This window comes from Scyliorhinus torazame, chromosome 11 (assembly GCF_047496885.1).
Source record: "Scyliorhinus torazame isolate Kashiwa2021f chromosome 11, sScyTor2.1, whole genome shotgun sequence".
NCBI lineage: Eukaryota > Metazoa > Chordata > Chondrichthyes > Carcharhiniformes > Scyliorhinidae > Scyliorhinus > Scyliorhinus torazame.
In genome coordinates, this window is record NC_092717.1 from 44,056,427 (window position 1) to 44,077,818 (window position 21,392).

Consider the following 21,392-nt stretch of genomic DNA (forward strand, 5'->3'; position numbering starts at 1 on the left):
GAGAAAAACGAGAACTCCTTACTCCTAGGTCTGCTAAATCTCCACGGGTCTACACCTCCCATCTGCTCCATAAAATCTTTAAGTACCTTGGCTGCTGCCGGCCTCCTTCCAGTCCTGGACTTCGACCTATCCAGCCCTGGTTCCAACACCGTATTAAAATCTCCCCCCATTATCAGCTTTCCCATCTCTAGGTCCGGAATGCGTCCTGGCATCCGCCTCATAAAATTGGCATCATCCCAGTTCGGGGCATATACGTTTACCAAAACCACCGTCTCCCCCTGTAGTTTGCCACTCACCATCACGTATCTGCCCCCGTTATCCGCCACTATAGTCTTTGCCTCGAACATTACCCGCTTCCCCACTAATATAGCCACCCCCCTGTTTTTCGCATCTAGCCCCGAATGGAACACCTGCCCCACCCATCCTTTGCGTAGCCTAACCTGGTCTATCAGTTTCAGGTGCGTTTCCTGTAACATAACCACATCTGCCTTAAGTTTCTTAAGGTGTGCGAGTACCCGTGCCCTCTTTACCGGCCCGTTCAGCCCTCTCACGTTCCACGTGATCAGCCGAGTTGGGGGGCTTCCTACCCCCCCTTGTCGATTAGCCATCACCTTTTTCCAGCTCCTCACCCGGTTCCCACGCAGCTGTATCTCCCCCAGGCGGTGCCCCCCCGCCCATCCTCTCCCATACCAGCTCCCCCCTCTCCCCAGCAGCAGCAACCCAGTAATTCCCCCCTCCCACCCCCCCCCCGCTAGATCCCCCGCTAGCGTAATTACTCCCCCCATGTTGCTCCCAGAAGTCAGCAAACTCTGGCCGACCTCGGCTTCCCCCCGTGACCTCGGCTCGCACCGTGCGACGCCCCCTCCTTCCTGCTTCTCTATTCCCGCCATGATTATCATAGCGCGGGAACCAAGCCCGCGCTTCTCCCTTGGCCCCGCCCCCAATGGCCAGCGCCCCATCTCCTCCACCTCCCCTCCTCCCCCCACACCACCTGTGGGAGAGAGAAAAGTTACCACATCGCAGGATTAGTACATAAAACTCCTCTTTCCCCCCTTTTTAACCCCCCTCTTTGCCCCCCACATTCGCCCCACCACTTTGTTCAAACGTTCTTTTTAATAACCCGCTCATTCCAGTTTTTCTTCCACAATAAAAGTCCACGCTTCATCCGCCGTCTCAAAGTAGTGGTGCCTCCCTCGATATGTGACCCACAGTCTTGCCGGTTGCAGCATTCCAAATTTTATCTTCTTTTTATGAAGCACCGCCTTGGCCCGATTAAAGCTCGCCCTCCTTCTCGCCACCTCCGCACTCCAGTCTTGATAAACGCGGATCACCGCGTTCTCCCATTTACTGCTCCGAGTTTTCTTCGCCCATCTAAGGACCATTTCTCTATCCTTAAAACGGAGGAATCTCACCACTATGGCTCTGGGAATTTCTCCTGCTCTCGGTCCTCGCGCCATCACTCGGTATGCTCCCTCCACCTCCAACGGACCCGCCGGGGCCTCCACTCCCATTAACGAGTGCAGCATCGTGCTCACATATGCCCCGACGTCCGCTCCCTCCACACCTTCAGGAAGACCAAGAATCCTCAGGTTGTTCCTCCTTGCGATGTTTTCCAGTGCCTCCAACCTTTCCACACATTGTTTCTGATGTGCCTCCTGCGTCTCCGTCTTCACCACCAGGCCCTGTATGTCGTCCTCATTCTCGGCTGCCTTTGCCTTCACGACCCGAAGCTCCCGCTCCTGGGTCTTTTGTTCCTCCTTTAGCCCTTCGATCGCCTGTAGTATCGGGGCCAACAGCTCTTTCTTCATTTCCTTTTTGATCTCTTCCACACAGCGTTTCAAGAACTCTTGTTGTTCAGGGCCCCATGTTAAACTGCCACCTTCCGACGCCATCTTGGTTTTTGCTTGCCTTCCTTGCCGCTGTTCTAAAGGATCCACTGCAATCCGGCCACTTTCTCCTCCTTTTTCCATCCGTATCCAGGGGGGATTCCCTTCTGGTTTACCGCACAGTGTTTTTAGCCGTTAAAATTGCCGTTGGGGCTCCTATCAAGAGCCCAAAAGTCCGTTTCACCGGGAGCTGCCGAAACGTGCGACTCAGCTGGTCATCGCCGCATCCGGAAGTCCAGTCCTTATGTTATATTCTAATCAGTAACAGAGTTGAGTGCCCTGCAGTTAATGCATTCTTTGAAATTTGCTGAAAAAAATCTTCAGAAAAATAATGGCCCCAATATTTACGGTGAGGGAGTGGGGGACAAACCTGGAAGTGAATATAACTTGGAGACCTTGCAGAACCAAATGTATATACATACATAATACACTATCAGCCACCCTTCTTAGCCTTAATCACCCCCATTTACGTTCCTTTTGTCTTCTGCCCTCAACATCTTTGTCAATACCACCTATCGCTGGCCCCCTATCCAAACCCGCAACTCCACCCCCCCCAACTACAGCATAAATCTGACCCCATTTCCTGTTCTCTCTAGCTTTGACAATGAATCATCCAGACTCGAAACATTAGCACCCTTTATTCTCCAGATGCTGTCAGACCTGCTGAGTGTGATGTTATTCAAATGTGCAGCATGTGAAGAGTTAATGTTATGTTGAGCCTCGTCACTAGAGGGAACTAACGGACAGTACTATATATATGTATTGCACTGGCTCTTGGACTTCTGGGAGAGAGTGGATTAGAGCTGAAGAAGATAAGATTATAAGTGTATTGCAGAGCTAGTTAAGATATTATAGTCAGAGTTAGTAGATAAAGATAACACAGTGTAATTCTTATATATATGTTTATTATTTGAAATAAGTATCAAACTTTAATTTAGTAAAAGTAGCTTCAAGTGTCTTTGTGATCACTACGCCTTCCGTTCTGGAAACCTCTCACAAAGATCACCACACTGAGATTGTCCAGTATTTTCTGTTTTTGTTTCAGATTCCAGCAGCTGCTGTAATTTGTTTGTTTATACTTTTTTATTATCCATTTATTGGCCAGGTTTAGAGGTTGGGAACCAGAGTAGGATGAGAGAGATGAGAGGCCGTGGAGAAGTGAGACGCGATCACAGAAATAAGGGCGGGAAGTGGGGCGGGCAGTAGTTGCGATCATAGGGTAGGTCCAATTGCAAGGAGGCCAACATGATAGCTTGAGGGGGTGGTGATTAGGAATTGCTTCTTCATCTGTTGCCCATAAGTTCTATGAAAAGCACTTATCTTCGGGATTGTCTCCCTTCAGCTATTAGATTTCCAATCCCTGGGAAACCCAGTCCACAAAAAACTAGGATAAAATAGGTGGCAGACAGCCGTATTCAAGTATTTATAGATCCACCTCAGTTAAAACAGTTTTTTTTAATTTGAGCTTGGGATGTGGGTGTCACTGCCTGAACCAGCATTGGATTCCCATCCTGAATTGCCCTTGAACTGAGTGACTTGCTCAGCCATTTCAGAGGGCAGTTAAGAGTCAACCACATTGATGTGGATCTGAAGTTACATGTAGGCCAGACAAGGTAAGGACAGCAGATTTCCTTTCCTAAAGGACATTAGTGAACCAGATGGGTTTTTACGATAATTGGCAATGGTTTCATAGTCATCATTAGACTGCTAATACCAGATTTGTATTGAATTCAAATATCATCTGCCGTGGTGGCTTTCGAACCTGGGTCCCCAGAGCATTACCCTGGGTTATCTGGATTACTAGTCCAGTGACAATACCATTACCGTACTGCATTTGAGCCGGGTTGGAGTCAGGTTTCCTATTTTTAAAATTTTAACCCATGCCAATTGGGGCGAGGATTAATATTTTCCCCAATAAATGGTGCCAAGAAAAAAATACAGGAGATATTTGCCTTGGCCAGCAAGGTTATTCTCAAGTGTGAAGTAAATATAATCTGACAGGGTATTTGATGATTAATTGAATAGAAACAATATGCAGGGGTACAGGGAAAAGGCAGAATTATTGCACTAAGTCATGATGCTCATTTGGAGAGCTGGTGCAGACATAATAGACGAATGGCCTCGTTTTGTGCCGTAACAATTCTGTGCTTGTGTGACAGCGATAAATGAGGAAAAGAGTTCAGAATAGGAGCCATGGGACTTGTTTTGTTTTTACAGCGCAAAGGTTAGATTAAATTGTGGGCTCTACCTCAAACGTCTCTGTAAAGGAACCCAATTTCATAGAATACCTAGATGGGGGAAAAACCATCAGGCTCATGAAACCTAGCAGAATGTGTTAATCAGAGAACAAAGGCATTGGGACAAACAAAGAAACAAAAAAAGGGTCAAGATGGAGGAGAAAGTTCAGAGTCTAAAGTTGTTGAACTCAATGTTGAGTCCAGAAGCCTGTACAGTGTCTAATCAGAAGATGAGGTGTTGTTCCGCCAGTTTGCATTGGGTTTCACTGGAGCATTGTAGCAGGCCAATGATAGACATGTGGCATGTCAGCATGTCTGCTTTTATGTTACTTTCCATAACAATTTAGAAGATTGCAGAAGTCACAATAGCATTGACGGTGTTGCTTAATAAGTTGGAATGTCAACAGCGATTAAAATTACTGATATTGAAGTACAGTCCTTTTATTCATTCTTCAAGTAAAGTTTTCAGAGTCACCCAGCAATGAAATGGGATTTCACAGTACTCACTTCGCCAGCAGGTCCATGAGGTATCCTGGTGTTGTGGGATCAGGTCTTAGTGGAGGTCCCATTACATATGCTGCAGCTGTGCGCCAATCTTTGTTCCAATAGTGAGTCCCATCTGTCCCAAGACTGGCTGCAATGGGTTCCCCAAAGACAACCTTCCCTGGAAATAAAAAGTTTGGTCGGAGAATATTTTTATTGAAGCATTGACTTTAAAACAACACAAAAGGATTATGCTATGAAGTAAAAAAGATGGCTGATGAAGGTATCATCAAATGACGTTTGATACAGTGACACATTCCACTTGTCACCAGTAAATAAAGAGTAGTAATGTGGATACAAAATTGACTGTGAGACAGGAAGCAAAGAGCAGTGAAGTGTCATTGTTTCTCGGACAGGGGCCTTTATAATAATAATAATCTTTATTATTGTCACAAGTAGGCTTACATTAACACTGCAATGAAGTTACTTTGAAAATCCCCTAGTCGCCACAGTCCAGCACCTGGGGTACACTGAGAGAGAATTCAGAATGTCCAATTCACCTAACAAGCACGTCTTTTGGGACTTGTGGGAGGAAACCGGAGCGCCCGGAGAAAACCCACGCAGACACAGGGAGAATGTGCAGACTCCGCACAGACAATGACCCAAGCGGGAATCGAACCTGGAACCCTGGCGTTGTGGAGCAAGTGCTAACCACTGTGCTACTGTGCCGCCATTATTACGAACACTGTTTTTTAATAAACATCAGTGGCCCTGACAGGTTATTTCAGAATTTCAGAGGCTTGGAAATGCAGTAAACAATGCATGGGCAAAGTAGCAGAGGTTTAGCAAAAGGTATTCAAATTTTAAAGTGACTTTGATAGAATAAAGGAGGAGAAAGCATTTCCAGTGGCAGGAATATTGGCAACTGGAGGACAAGGAATCACGGTAATTGACAAATAAAATGGGAGGTGGGCTGAGGAGCATTTTTGTTTAAGTAGTAAGTTGCTCTAGTCTGGAATGCACTGCTTCGATGGGTGGTGGAAATAGATTCAATAAGAATTTCAAAGAGAGAACTGAATAAATACTTAATAGCAAATGTTTTAAAAGTTATGGGAATGTGGACAGGAGTGTGAATAATTGAAGTGTATCTTCAAATAGCCACACAGGCACAATGATCTCCTTCGCTATGATTCTAAGGAAGTTAAGATTGGTCTTCTTAGAGAAATAAAGGTTATGAGGAGATTTAATGATGAGCTGAGGAGACGTTGAAAATTGAGAGGGGTCTTAATAGGGAGAAATTGGGGCCAGGGTTTTACAGCCCCTCCTGCTTGGCGGCATATTAATGTCCCGCCAAAGTAAATGATAAATTAAATGGCTCGCCACATGTACTGGTGGGAGACATGCCATGGCAGGACAGTAAAATACTGGCCTGGATGATTCCATTCTTGATCAGAATTTAACTCCTGATAAATAAAGCATGGCATTGAGAATAGTGTGTGAAATTCTACAGATACTTTAGTGTTTCCTCTATACAACCATGACCTCTGATGGGAGACAATGCAATGTTAAAATTACAAAATAATGTTACAAATTCATGTTGCAAATTATTTTACAGGAACTGTTCATATAAAATATATATATTAAATATTCCAAATATTTTCCTGACCTTCTTTAGTTTCATAGAATCATAGAATTTACAGTGCAGAAGGAGGCCATTCAGCCCATCGAGTCTGCACCGGCCCTTACAAAGAGCACCCTACGTATCTACCCTATCCCCGTAACCCAGTGACCCCCACTTAACATTTTTCTGGACACTAAGGGCAATTTAGCATGGCCAATCCACCTAACTCACACATCTTTGGACTGTGGGAGGAAACTGGAGCACCTGGAGGAAACCCACGTTGTTTCCTGGACCATTTGCCAGTTTTAACGGTGGGAAGTAATCTCTTTTAGTCCTCACTTTCTATGTTGATAAAGAAGTCCTCTTTAATTACTCTTTCCGTCATCCCCTTCAGAATATCGTATGGATATCCAACCCAAAATTGTTCATGGACACCAGGATTTATCCACATGTAGGTGGTCCTGCATATCACATGATGTCCAAGGTTCCTCAGAGATGCCCTGCGGTTCAGCCTGGAGGCACAGAGCGCCTAAAAGTGCCACCATGCAACACTACTGGGGGTCTTGGTGATGCAGAGACTGCGTACTGTCTAGAGCGATTATGCATTCAGCTCCCTCTATCTCTGCAGGGTGCTAAGCCAGTGGCAACAGCTCTGCAACTGTACTTGGTGCGTAACATCACCCTGTGGCAAAACCACTGACACCCAACGAGCTCTACTTGGCTGGTTAGAATAGTGTCATTCATAACAGAACAGTTTTTGACTTTTGAACAGCATCCACTGGATGCATTTTTAATTAGGATGTGACGTCCTTGACTGTCTATTAGGTATCTGGTTCCCACACAAGGTCATAAACGGCACATAACCTTTACTGTAATAAACATAGCATGCATGGTAAATTTATTCTACAATTAGTGTTAAGGTCTGATATGTTGAAAGTTAATTTCTCATCAAATTTCATTCAAAGTTAATATTTAACTTTACACATATTCACTGACATGCTACTTTAATGAAACATCCCTGCAGGAACACAAGAAATAGGAGTAGAAGTAGGCCATTTGCCCCTTGGAGCCTGTTCCACCAAACCATTCAATATGATCTTCCACCACTCCCCATAATGCTCAACACCCTTAATATCCCAAAAAACTAGCAATCTCGGTCTTGAATGTATTTAATAACTGTGTCAGCCATGGCTTAGTTAGTAGCACACTTGCCTCTGGATCACAAGGTTCTGAGTTTAAGTCCTACTCCAGACTTGAACACAAAAACCATGGCTGATACTCCAGTGTAGTACTAAGGGAACATTACACTGTGGGAGGTGCCACCTTTCAGATGAGATGTTAAAACAAGGCCTCACCTGACTGCTCAGGTACATGTCAAAGATTCCATGGCATGATTTCAAAAGAAGAACAGGGGAAATATCCCCAATGTTAGGGCCGATATTTATCCCTCAATCAACATCACAAGAAACAGATTATATGGTCACTGTCATATTGCTATCAATGGAGGTTTGCTGAACAAAGATTCGCTGTCACATTTCCTACATTTCTAGAGGCTTTGAGACATCTGGTGGTCGTGGAAAATACTGTAAAAAATGCAAGTCTTTCTTCTTCTCTATCACTGGAGTGGAAATTTGCAAAGAGTCACACCCTTCCACTGAAGGCATTTTTCCTCACCTGAATTCTATCCAACACATTAATCTCCCTTTTTAGAGTGCATTTTTAGATTTTTTACATTTTATGGCTCAGTTAGTAAAAACGTTTACCAGTTGATTATTTTTGAGTGTGAGTATATAAAGACTTATTAGCCACATTCTCTGCAATATTTCTTATGTTCTGTTGGCAGCTTAATTTGCCATTGGTGGTGGATCACATCAAATGAAGGAGAAAGTGGCATTTTGACAGTTCACTCGTAACTGTGCTTAATTACCACATCGAATTAGAGAATGATAGAGCACAGAAGGAGGCCACCTGTGATGTCTCTTTGAAAGAATTCTCTAATTAGTCCCACTAACTTCACAATGTGCATCCAGTCCCTATCAATTAGTTGTCTTCAAGTATATATGCCCAATTCCCTTTAGAAAGCTATTATCAAGCAGTACAATCTAGATCATAACTTACTGCACAAAAAAAAATCTATGCTGTATCTAGTTCTTTTGCCGATCACCTTAAATTGCTTTTATATTAAAACAAACTTTAATCGGAACACATAATTAAGCACATTAGCAACAAAGAGGTAGCTTCACAGTTAACGGGTGCAACATCCCAACATGCTTCTTGAAATCTGCCATTACTTTCCAATTGCAAAATCACTTTTAATCACACCTCTAGCAGACAAAGGGCGTGATTCTCCAGCAACGTTAAGCTGTCGCTCTAGTGAAACGAGGTCGGTGAATAGCGGGAGAGGTTGAAAACGAGAACTGTGCCAGGCCCAGTTTGTGATGCAACCAGCCCACTCCCGTAGGCGACATCGGTATCTCGCCGTTGCGTGGCTAGAAACCAATTATCACCACTTAAGCCCCATTTCCATACAATTAACGGGAGCCACCCATATCCCAATCGCCTCCTGTCATTCAGCTGCCTCACCAGCAAGTGGTCACGCTGGCGCCAATTAGTACTGCTTTTGATAAACGTGAACCTGGCGGAAGGGCTCCTGTGGAGAGCCGAGGTGGTGAGTAACCATCTTTACTCACAGTTGGTGTTTACGGTGCAGGTAGTTGACCTTCTTCTTGCATTGAAGGCCAGTCCTGGTCACACTCCAAGCTCACAGCTGCCGTCACCTCATCCCAGGCAGCACTGGCTGCCTTGCAGCTGACTCTCTGGGACCCTGGGGAGGGTCTAGCAGTCTCCCCAGATCAACATCCCCGAGTCTTGGGGCTGGTCTCCTCTACGCCATTATTGCAAGCTGGCTGGGGTTGGCTGAGCAAGCAACTTAAGAACTGCTCGACCTTGTTAGCGGAGGGCTGGTGATTGCGGTGCCGGCGAATCAGCTGCCGAGCCTTCATTTGCAGCAAGAAGCCAATGAGGCCTCCTTAAGTGAACCAATTAACATTGAATTGCGTTGCCGGCCTCGCTGGGCCGAGCACTGGGAAGCTCGCGGTAATTCCCGCTCGCTAGCACACTTCGAAATCTTTACGGAGAATTATGCCCATACTGTCTGTAAACATTTTAAGCTAGGTTTTTAATAATATTACTATAAAAACACAAACTATGAAGTTTGACAATTTCTGATATTCATCACAATACACGCAATATAGTCCCCAGATAATGACAGTGAATTTACATGTGCGTTTTGTTGTTGTACAAAGCACTTGAAGGTTTCGCTGTTTGGGTTTCCAGGGTTGAACTAAACAGATCCCTGGGATAATGGTCACGTCTCCGGAGGAGATTAAGAGCCTTTGGGGCTTTCTACCAAGGGCTGCACAAATGTGAGCCACCCAAGGGGTCTTCGATATGAAGCGATTCCTGGATGGGCTGGATTTTTATATGGTGCAGGGGGGTGGGTGGAGGAGGAGCAGGGAGTGGAGGCGCCGCTGGGACTACAGGAGGTTATGGAGGGTATCAGCTCTATGCAGTCGGGGAAGGCACTGGGATCGGATAGTTTCCCGATAGACGTCTACAAGCGATTTGCGGCAATGTTGGTGCGACATCTATTGGGGATGTTCAAAGACTCACTGTCCCAGGGTTTTTGCTGCCCACACTGACACAGGAGGAATGAGGCGAGTGAGTCTCATGGATTAAATGCACCCAGGTTCTGCAACCAGAACCTGGAGACCCTGGTGTGGGAGGTTGAAGGCTGGAGAGAAACACATTCAGATCATCATGATCTCATCGAATGGCGGCAGAGCAGACGCAATGCACCAAATGGAATAGATCCGCTCCCACGTCTTACGGTCACTGTATCTAGCAGGTAAACCCTCTGCAGGAACCCTCCTGCAGTTACCAAGAGAGCCAAGCAGGCAAGAGCAGTAGCAGGGTGCGCATCAAGTGAACAGTAATGGTTTTGGGTACAACGCCGCAAGTGGTTCCACGACCTGCAGCAATCAGGCAAGGTGGGTTGTTTGAACAAAGCATAAATTTCCATTTGGTTTGGGTGCCACAGGAATGAGACATCAGATGGGACACAATTGGCACCCATTTCTCGATCGTCATAGTTGGCCGAATGGCCATGACATTTTATGACCAAGCATTTATGGGGTGGCCATGGAATGTCCATTTTGATAGACTACCAAATAAATTAGGCTGGTGTCTGGATGCTGGAAGCAATGTTGTTAAACCTGTCTTTATTGATTACTTGCAGAAGAGAACACAAAATGCAAAGGAAATGTAACAAACAGGGAGGTGGGAGTGCGAAGCAGAGAACGATTTATGCAGTAAAGGATGGGCCACGCAAATTGCACATGCACCCTCCCAGATAGTGCCAAAGGCAGTATTATACACATCTTGGGAGAATGGCTCCATTGGTTGGGGGGGGGGTTTGGGGGGTAATGGCTATTCAGCGCAGGGGATAATGGGTAACTAGTGTATGAAGGAATGATATTGGGTTAACTCACATGGTTTCCTATATTGTCCTGTAACTGCATGCACTGTCACACTGACCAAGGATTACACTAATTGTATTTTGCGATGTTTCCCGCAGATCCCATCATTGCACACACAACCCACAAAGCCAGAACACCTTCGGGAATCAGAAGAAGGAGATTCTAGCACTGCAAAGTATAGTGCACTTCTAAAGTTTTCGCACCTGGGAAGGGCAGCACACCAGAGTGCGTGTCAAAGGAGGTGTCAGAGTAAGAAACATCTGTGCGCAGCCCCAATCGGAGGAAGGAGGGCAATGACTATGATGACAATCGCGCTTGGCCACAGAGTCACCTTATAGGATACTTAGATCAGCCCATGTGTGGAAATCTGGTGGAGCCTCCTGATGCAATTCACGCTCATGCACTCTGAGTGGAAGAGTCCATTGCAGTGATGAGCTCAACTTTATCTCAAAGGCTCGACCAGATGAGCTCCCACTCAGGTCAATCTCATGGAGGGTCACATGCAGCATCACTCCTGAGTGGATGAAAGAGCAGCATGAATTCCTGCAAAAGGAACAAAGTTCACTCAGTAGCCTGGAGCAGTCAGTTCAGAATTTGAATTCGGACCTCCATAGAATATTTGAGGAACTGTGCATCCTTATCAGGAAGTTCTCACTGGTGGCACATGGATGATGGAATGGATGGCTGCTGCACCCAGCAGGCACCCCATCCAATGCTCCAGAAAGCCAACCCAGAGCCAAGGGGGTTGCAGAGGAGCATAAGGGTGCTGTGAGCAACACTGCACACTCATTTTTCACCGCTTCCCCTGCTCATTCACCAGAGCCCTCGTCTGTAGCATGTGCTCCAGTGACCACAGCTGCCCCTACAGAAGTGCAGGTAGCTTCCCAAAAGGTACCTGCACAAAGAGGCCAGCCACAATGCTTCTTAGTGCCTTACAGACAGAGAGGCAAGCAACTTGCATTGGTCAACACGGTGGCACAGTGGTTAGCACTGCTGCCTCTCAGCACCAGGAACCCAGGTTCGATTCCAGCTCTGGGTGACTGTGTGGAGTTTGTACGTTCTCCCTGTGTCTGTGTGGGTTTGCTCCGCATGCTCTGGTTTCCTCCCCTCCCATGGTCCAAAGATGTGCGGGTTAGGTGGATTGGACTTGTTAAATTGCCCGTTGGAAGATGGTACGGGCAGAGCCAGCAGGACACTTGAATGTCCCATCTGGCTACACCCTCAGAGAGTGGTGGCAGGGAACAGGACAAGTATGATGTTGCCTTGTATGACAGCTTACTCAGTGAGTGGCCCATCATCACTCACCATCTCCATAACCGCTCCCCTCCACAAACCCCCCTGCACCCCCCACGGCCAAATGATATAAGAGCCTGTGAGATAGGCTGGCCAGTGGACATCCAGGGATCATGTGGGTGGACAGTGGAAGGTGATCCTAACGGCAAGAGTCACCTCATAGCAGGTTGCCTCCGTCCCGTGGACAAGACCCAATGATACGGCCAACCCGGGGCCAACACCCTGTAGTGATGCTTGTAGGACCCGCAAGGCGGGGGGGGGGGGGTAAGAGAGAAACTGGGGTGGTGGGATGGAGTGAATTCCAATCGAATAGTAAAGGGACAGTGAAGGGAAGAGGGGCAGTGAAGGAAGAGGGACAGGGAACGTGCAGTGAAGGAAGGAGGGACAGGAAGGTGCAGTGAAGGGAGGAGGGACAGGGAAGGTGCAGTGAAGTGAGGAGGGACAGGAAGGTGCAGTGAAGGGAGGAGGGATAGGGAAGGTGCAGTGAAGGGAGGAGGGACTGGAAGGTTCAGTGAAGTGAGGAGGGACAGGAAGGTGCAGTGAAGGGAGGAGGGACAGGGAAGGCGCAGTGAAGTGAGGAGGGACAGGAAGGTGCAGTGAAGGGAGGAGGGACAGGGAAGGTGCAGTGAAGGGAGGAGGGACAGGGAAGGTGCAGTGAAGTGAGGAGGGACAGGGAAGGTGCAGTGAAGTGAGGAGGGACAGGAAGGTGCAGTGAAGGGAGGAGGGACAGGGAAGGTGCAGTGAAGGGAGGAGGGACAGGGAAGGTGCAGTGAAGTGAGGAGGGACAGGAAGGTGCAGTGAAGGGAGGAGGGACAGGAAGGTGCAGTGAAGGGAGGAGGGACAGGGAAGGTGCAGTGAAGTGAGGAGGGACAGGAAGGTGCAGTGAAGGGAGGAGGGACAGGGAAGGTGCAGTGAAGGGAGGAGGGACAGGAAGGTGCAGTGAAGGGAGGAGGGACAGGGAAGGTGCAGTGAAGTGAGGAGGGACAGGAAGGTGCAGTGAAAGGAGGAGGGATAGGGAAGGTGCAGTGAAGGGAGGAGGGACAAGGAAGGTGCAGTGAAGGGAGGAGGGACAGGGAAGGTGCAGTGAAGGGAGGAGGGACAGGGAAGGTGCGGTGAAGGGAGGAGGGACGGGGAAGGTGTGAGCAACCATGGGAATGGGATGGATAGGTAGGACAGAGCAGCAAGAACTGCTGGTAGCCAGGTCTCTTCGTCGGTAAATTGATAGGTAATGATATTGTCCAGTGTGCAGAGGCCCTGGAGAAATGTAGGGCAGTCTGCCCTGCCAGCCTGCGCTTCATGTCCGTTTCTTCCACGACATCCTCCTCGGCAGATGAGGCCTTGCAATCTTCCACCTCCCCCAGCATGTCTACCTCTGCTGCGCGATGTTGTGCAGGATGCAGTAGGCCAGCACAATATTGACAACCCTCCTGGGGCTATATTGGAAAACCCACTGGAGCGGTCCAGGCATCGGAAGCGCATCTTGAGGATGCACCGCTCATTGACGCTCGTGGTTGCTGCATGGGCATCATAACTGGTCGGAGGCCTTTGGCAGGTGCCATTAGCCAGGATCTCAGCGGGTAACACTTAGCAGGAACTGGTTTAGCACAGTGGGCTAAATAGCTGGCTTGTAATGTAGGATAAGGCCAGCAGCGAGGGTACAATTCCCGTACCAGCCTCCCCAACAGGTGCCGGAATGTGGCGACTAGATGCTTTTCACAGTAACTTCATTGAAGCCTACTTGTGACAATAAGCAATTATTATTATTATTTTGTCGCCCAAGAGCCAACCCCCCACACGAGGGAGCGCCTGAAAGGTGCTGGGAACCTCAGTGTGCCACGGTGTATGCGGCACGCACATGCAGAATTGCATTATGTGCAGCTGGTATTCCCAGAACCCCTTCATATTGATGACAAGCACTCCTGATAAGTCGGTGCTCGTAATGACATTCTGGCCATCGATCACCCTCTGGGCATGGGACATGCCAGCAATGGCGGCAAATCCGGCTGCCCGGGCATTCTAGTGTGCCAGGTCCAGACTGAAAGTTATATAGTCTGCTGCCTAGGCGCATAGAGCATCCATCACAGCGCGGATGCACAGCCTCTGCAGCCAGGTGGATAGCGAGCATTTGTGACTGTACCCAGACATTCATTCTCTGCAGGGGGCGAAAAGAGAAGACATGTTAGCAAGTTGAGTATTCCCTTGTGCATCCAAATGCAACAGGCTACATAGTGACCCTAAGTTGCACTTCAATTCCACCCTCCACATATTCCCCCCAAAAACCATCCCCTTCCCCCTCCCTCACCTCACCGATATATTGCCATCCACACTGCACCTCTGTCCCCCATCATTGAGTGGCACCAGGCCTGTGATGTCGGGAGACTCTATCCTCACCACCCGTCCCTGTCAACAGGGGTACCGGTGGTTGCTGCCACCCATGTTAGCAATAGGCTCGGTGGCCCTGTCCCGTTTCCCCAGTGGGGTCTACTGTGGGTATCCAAAATGGGGACAGCGTGCCACCAATCGCTTCAATGCATAGAGGCTTGTGTGGGGGTAGGTCCGATATATATATGTGTGTGTGTGTGTGTGTGGGGGGAGGGGGGGGGGGGGGGGAAGTGAGGGAAATGAGTGTCTGCTGGGAGCTTAGCTGCGGTGTGATGTGGGTCCATGGTGTGTCACACAAGTTGCGACAACCTGACTGGGGGCAGGATGGATCGGAGCATGGGCATGATGGGCAAGCAGTGCTTGGAGACAGCTGGAGGTCCTGAAGGGTGGGCTAATTGAGAGGCATGATGTGGAGATGCTGCATTGGATGGGGTGAGCACAGTAAGAAGTCTTACAACACCAGGTTAAAGTCCAACAGGTTTGTTTCAAATCACTTGCTTTCGGAGCACTGCTCCTTCCTCAGGTGAATCACTAATTGATAGTGTCACTGGTAAGGCCTCTGCCCCGAGAGAGGCAGTGTGCCAGGGTGGGTGTCAAAGGCCATGGTGCATGTGTCCTTTGTTTAGGGTGAGTTCTGCTATTCCCCTGCTTCTCCTGCAGTGGGGCTGCGATTCTGATGAGTGCACTGAGGAGTGGCAGCACCTGGTGGGCCACTGATTGACTTGGCCACACTCATCCCATTGATGGGTCAGCTGGGGTCAAAGGGTCCCCAGAAGGGCGGCCTGGGTGGGTTCCCAGATAATCAGAGGCTCTCTGAACATTTACAGGACAGTGAGCAGTCAGCACAGCCAGGGGCTTGTAAGCAGCACCAAAGGGGTGCATTTAAATCACTTACTGTAGCAATGACGGTCTGAGCCAGGCACCCCAACCCCGAGGGGAAACACCCCGAGTACACGTTCACATGCCGTGATTTGCGTTTTCGGCATTGTGAAGCGGAGAATCCAGCCCAAGGTCTTATGTGGCTGTGATCACTTCCTCTCCCCACAGCGCAATCGTATGTCACTAATTGCAGGCTAGATATAAACAGGGGTATAGGATTGTTGTCTGTGAAGCCATAGGATAAATTCATAATTCCAGCGATTCATCCTAAAGCTTCAAGTGAGGGAAGATTCAGAAAGGATGTGTGATCAGAGATAAGCAACGAGCACTGATAATTGCTCCCAGCGGGAGCTGTTAAGACATCCATGAATTAACGTGATAACTATATAACGCGGTCATCGAGATAGATATGGAGAAAGATCAGAAATTGGGAGATAAAAGTCAACATTTAATATTTATCGACCAGCATTGTGAGAAGGAATAAGGATTAAATGTGCATGTTTCTCACCTTCTCTCCGTGCACTGACAATCACATTAGCAGCGGATTTACTCATTACATGGACTATATAAAGTGGGCAGTTAATACAGTTGGCTATCGTGATTGCTCTTTGTGTGGCTTCAGCCTCCACTTCTTCAGGTCGACAAAGTTCATGACCTTCAGGCCCGGTGATACCTTTGGAGAGCAACTTTTTTGCACCCTGCAAAAAAAAATTGTGCTGTGTGTAATTTTAAGGTTTTTCTCTGATATTAATGTGAAATGTTTTATAATTTAGACTCTCACACATTTTATATTGTATCTGGAGATATTAATTAGAAATTGAAGGGTACTGGGATCTCTCAAGAGTCTGATTTCCTACAATTCCACTAATTAAAGACCATTGCCAGCTGACGTCATGCTTTTCCACTACTTTTTGGTCTACGAATGTCTGTATATTTTTTAAATTGTAGGCAATAAAACCTCGAAATATGACAATTTATTTTGCACAGGACTGTTCCATTTGAGGGGACGAATACACATGGTTAAATGAAAAAACATTTTTACCTTTTTCCCGTCTATACTTTTCTTTCATTTCCCTGAATCATGCACCATTTCCTAACCACCTGACCAGGCAAGAATTGTAGTCTGAAGCCCTTTGCTCACAGCGTCCTGAATCCAACTGCTGGGATGAACACTCAGGTAGGAGCTCACATTAATTGACTTTCTTTCGCCCTCTCTGCAGGGAAGCAGAATTCTGCTTAGCCTTTCTCCAAAGAACTAATCGGCAAAACCGATGGGCTTCGCTGGAAGATTTCTGATGAAAGTTCACAGATCTGAAACGTTTACACTGTTTTTCTCTCCACAAGATGCTGCTCGACTTCAGTAATCCAGCATTTTCTGTTATATCACAGCCAGTCAACATGATGTCCTTACCAAGTGCAATAATAAATTTGCACCTTAACACTATTCGATGAGCTGGAGTGCTAAGTTCCCAAAGTGTGGGGCTTAACATTCTCTGGAAGCCAGGGGTATAGGCACAGATAGGCAGACCTCTGGATCATTCCCTGTCATTCAGTTGATTGAAAGCAAGCACAAAATCCCCTGATTACTGGACAAGCTGTCGAAAGTGCTCGGTCTGGATTATAGCAAGGAGGAGCCACTGGCATAGATGTGCTTAGCGATTGAAAAGGCAAATCCCCCAACCCTCGGGGCAGCCGATCAGCTCCTATAGTACCCAGCATACTCTCTGATGTCAGTGCCACATCACCATGTGCCCCATAGATTAGCATACACATTCTGTTAACCCTTTGTACTGCAGGCAGTAAGGTGTATTTTGGGATGCCATGTGAATGATGGGTATGAAGGCAGAGCAACGTACTGTAGTTACAGATTACTGCCACTTTTATACAGCACTAATGTAGAAGGTTTCAGGTTAGACGGGCAGCATGGTCGGCGCAGGCTTGAAGGGCCAAAGGGCCTGTTCCTGTGCTGTACTGTTCTTTGTTCAAGAGTTGCACAGTGAGTTACACTTGCATAGTAATGCACTCTTCCTCTGGAATTCTCCAGGGATCCATGCTTGGCTCCATCCCCTACTCAACCTCATGCTGCCTCTTGGTGATCACAAGGTTAAAGTCCATATATCAACATCTTGGGGGTTACCATGGACCCTTGGTCCAGGCATATACATACTGTGAATACAAAGTATACAGACTGTGTATACAGCAAGATGGCGCCGGAGCGAAGCGACTCTCTGCAAGCTCTCCCTAACAGATCCTCTTTTTATTTATCTTTATACTCGCTCTAATCTTTTAAAATTTAATTCTAAGACTAACATTATTACCAACCTCTCTCTTTTATCATTTCTTGCAGGCCTGAACATCCTACGAGACCTGTGGAGACCTTTTGATCCGACCTGATCTCCACGGCCTGGAAGCGGATCGAGCCCAAACAGGAAGTGAAGCCCCAACCTCGATTTGGACCCTACCCGGACCTCGGAGCTCCCAACCCAGCCTAACAACCGACACCAGCCCCCGGATCGCCTGGCACAGTCCCCGGAGATCCCAACCAGAGCCCCGACGACGAGACCCAGCCCAACTCGACCCCGAGAGACCCGCCCAACAACCCGACCCGGGCAGGCTCGTCCAGCAACCCAACCTACCTGGAGATGGAAGAAAGAAAAATCCAGGTGGAGGCCCGACCAGGCCTTCTTCAAGACCCGACCCCAGGAGCGCCCAGGGAGGGAACAGACCACGGGACTCAGCCCAACCTGCCTCAGTAAGCCCCTGCCCACGACTCAGGACCCCCGAAATGACGGACATCCCGCGCGAGGACCCGAACGTGCTGCAAGCTATTCCTGTGCCCGCAGAACGCCGGGACTCGTCCGGATCGCAAACATGCCCCCCCCCAGCAACCCCTCTACCTCAACCAGCGCCCGGGTCCCTACCAGACGCGACCCCGGAAACGTAACCAGCGCCCTGGTCCCCGCCAGCGCACTGGACCCCACCAGACACAACCACCTATCTTCCACAAGGGCTGACGTCTCCCATTGGATCCCGGCACCATCCAGCCGCAGCCGCTGACCGAGGAGGCGAGGGAAACGCGGCAGTCTGCAGGTGAGACTGAAGCAACACGGTTTCAAGACCCCTCTCCCTAGCATACTCCTGGCAGACGTTCAAGCGATCGAAAATAAGCTGGATGAACTTAATGCTATACTTACCTCCCAGAGGGAAGTAAGAGACTGCTTATGCGCTGTTTCACAGAGACATGGCTCACCCCCGCCTCACCGGACTGTGCCATACAACCTGAAAGCTTCTCAATTCACCGGGCGGACGGCACCACGTCATCAGGCAAAGCAAACGGTGAAGAGGTTTGACTCCTCATCAACTCCTCCTGGTGCTTGGATGTGGTGACCCTTTCCACCTACTGCTCCCGGACCTGGAATACCTGACCGTGAAGTGCCGCCCATACGATCTTCTATGTGAGTTCACTTCAGCCATTATCACAGCGGTCTACATCCCACCCCAGGCAGAAGTGAAGAAGGCGCTGGCCGAACTGTGCACAGTTAAACAGAACACCCGGAGGCGTCATTCATCGTGGCCGGGGACTTCAACAAGCCCAACCTGTCTTGGTAATGTCACTTTAAGAAATGTTTGTCTGCTCATGTTACTGCAGTGTGTGTGGAGCTGAGCTCTGGCTCTGCTTTTTAGTTTCACTTAGAGAAAAGCTTGGGTGTGTCTGTGTTTTTTGGTTTGGTTTCCGTGTTGGAGCTGCAGTCAGCCACAGAAGTTGTAATGTTGTTCCCTCTGCCATGTAAAGACTATCTCTTGATCATTTGGTGAATTCAGAGTGCTAACTGTTCTCAGTAGTGAATTTAAACCTGATGTGCTTCTGTTAAAAGATTTTTAAAAATGTTTTATGGATGTTAAAAGGAAAGCTTAAGGATTATTAGTGTTGTATTCTTTGGGGGTTGCATTTGAATTGATGGTTGCTATGATGTTCACTACGTTTTGAAAAGGTTAACTTGAGTTCATAGAATAAACAGTGTTTTGCTTTAAAAATTACTTTTCGATCTCTGCTGTACCACACCTGAAAGTGGGCCTTGATCCACTGCAATATGCATACCACCGCATCCGGTCCACAGCAGACGCCATTTCCCTGGCCCTACACTCATCCCTAGAGCATCTCGACAAGGACTCCTACATCAGACTCCTATTTATTGACTACAGCTCCGCCTTCAACACCATAATCCCAGCCAAGCTCATTTCAAAGCTCCAAAACCTTGGACTTGTAAGAATAAACAACAACACCTCCTCCACAATAGTCCTCAATACCGGGGCCCCGCAAGCTGCGTACATAGCCCCCTGTACACACTTGACTGCGTGGTAAAATTTGGTTCCAACTCCATCTACAAGTTTGCTGACGATACGACCATAGTGGGCCGGATCTCAAATAACGACAAGTCAGAATATAGGAGGGAGATGGAGAACCTCGTGGAGTGGTGCAGCGACAACAATCTCTCCCTCAATGACAGCAAAACTAAAGAGCTGGTAATTGACTTCAGGAAGCAAAGTACTGTACACACCCCTGTCAGCATCAACGGGGCTGAGGTGGAGATGGTTAGCAGTTTCAAATTCCTAGGGGTGCACATCACCAAAAATCTGTCCTGGTCCACCCACGTTGACGCTACCACCAAGAAAGCACAACAGCACCTATACTTCCTCAGGAAACTAAGGAAGTTTGGCATGTCCACATTAACTCTTATCAACTTTTACAGATGCACCAGAGAAAGCATCCTGTCTGGCTGCATCACAGCCTGGAATGGCAACTGCTCGGCCCGTGACCGCAAGAAACTTCAGAGAGTCGTGAACACAGCCCAGCCCATCACACAAACCTGCCTCCCACCCATTGACTCCATCTACACCTCCCGTTGCCTGGGAAAAGCGGGCAGTATAATCAAAGACTCCTCCCACCCGGCTTACTCACTCTTCCAACTTCTTCCATCGGGCAGGAGATACAGAAGTCTGAGAACATGAACAAAGAGACTCAAAAACAGCTTCTTCCCTGCTGTTACCAAACTCCTAAACGACCCTCTTATGGACTGACCTCATTTACTCTACACTCCTGTATGCTTCATCCGATGCCGGTGCTTACATAGCTATATTGTGTACCTTGTGTTGCCGTATTATGTATTTTCTTTTATTTCCTTTTCTTTTCACGTACTTAATGATCTGTTGAGCTGCTCGCAGAAAAATACTTTTCATTGTACCTCAGTACACATGACAATAAACAAATCCAATCCAATAAGCAGATTGGAGGCTGGGAATTCTGTGGTGAATAATTAATGTCCTGACTCCCCAAAGCCTGTCCACCACCTACAAGGCACAAGTCAGGAGTTTGATGGGATACTCTCCACTTCACTGGATGAGTGCTGCTCCAACAACACTCGAGAAGCTCGACACTTATCCAAGACGAAGCTGCCCACTAGATTGACACCACATCCACTACCATTAACATTCTCTCTCCACCATCAATGCTCAATGGCAGCAGTGCGTACCATTTGGAAGATGTAATAATAATAATCTTTATTGTCACAAGTAGGCTTATATTAACACTGCAATGAAGTTACTGTGAAAAGTCCCTAGTCGCCACATTCCGACGCCTGTTCGGGTAGGCTGAGCGAGAATTCAGAATGTCCAAATTACCTAATAGCACGTCTTTCGGGACTTGTGGGAGGAAACTCACGCAGACACAGTGAGAATGTGCAGACTCCACACAGACAGTGACCCAAGCCGGGAATCGAACCTGGGATCCTGGAGCTGTGAAGCGATTGTGCTAACCACTGTGCTGCCCTGCAAGGTACTGCAGCAACTGATCAAGGCTCCTGCAACAGTACCTTCCAAACCCCAGGCCTCCAGCACTCAGAAGGCCACGAGCAACAGATGCATGGGAACACTGCCACCTGCAGTTTCACTCGAGGCCACACACCATCCTGACTTGGAATCATATTGCCGTTCCTTCACTGTTGATGGGTCAGAATCCTGGAACTTCCTTCCTAAGAGTGCTGTGGGTATATCTACACCACTTGGACTGCAGCTC

At 48.0% G+C, this 21,392-nt stretch overlaps 1 protein-coding gene across 1 annotated transcript in view; it reads right to left on the reverse strand.

Annotated features, from left to right (window-relative positions):
- The window catches only part of dpys (dihydropyrimidinase), a 139,320-nt gene that overhangs the window by 41,552 nt on the left and 76,376 nt on the right, over window positions 1-21,392 (reverse strand). Inside the window, exons 4-5 of the mRNA XM_072467213.1 lie at window positions 15,828-16,017; window positions 4,631-4,787 (exon numbers count right to left, since the gene is read on the reverse strand). Of these exons, the coding sequence (XP_072323314.1) occupies window positions 4,631-4,787; window positions 15,828-16,017 (347 nt within the window). The remainder of the gene's footprint in view (window positions 1-4,630; window positions 4,788-15,827; window positions 16,018-21,392) is intronic.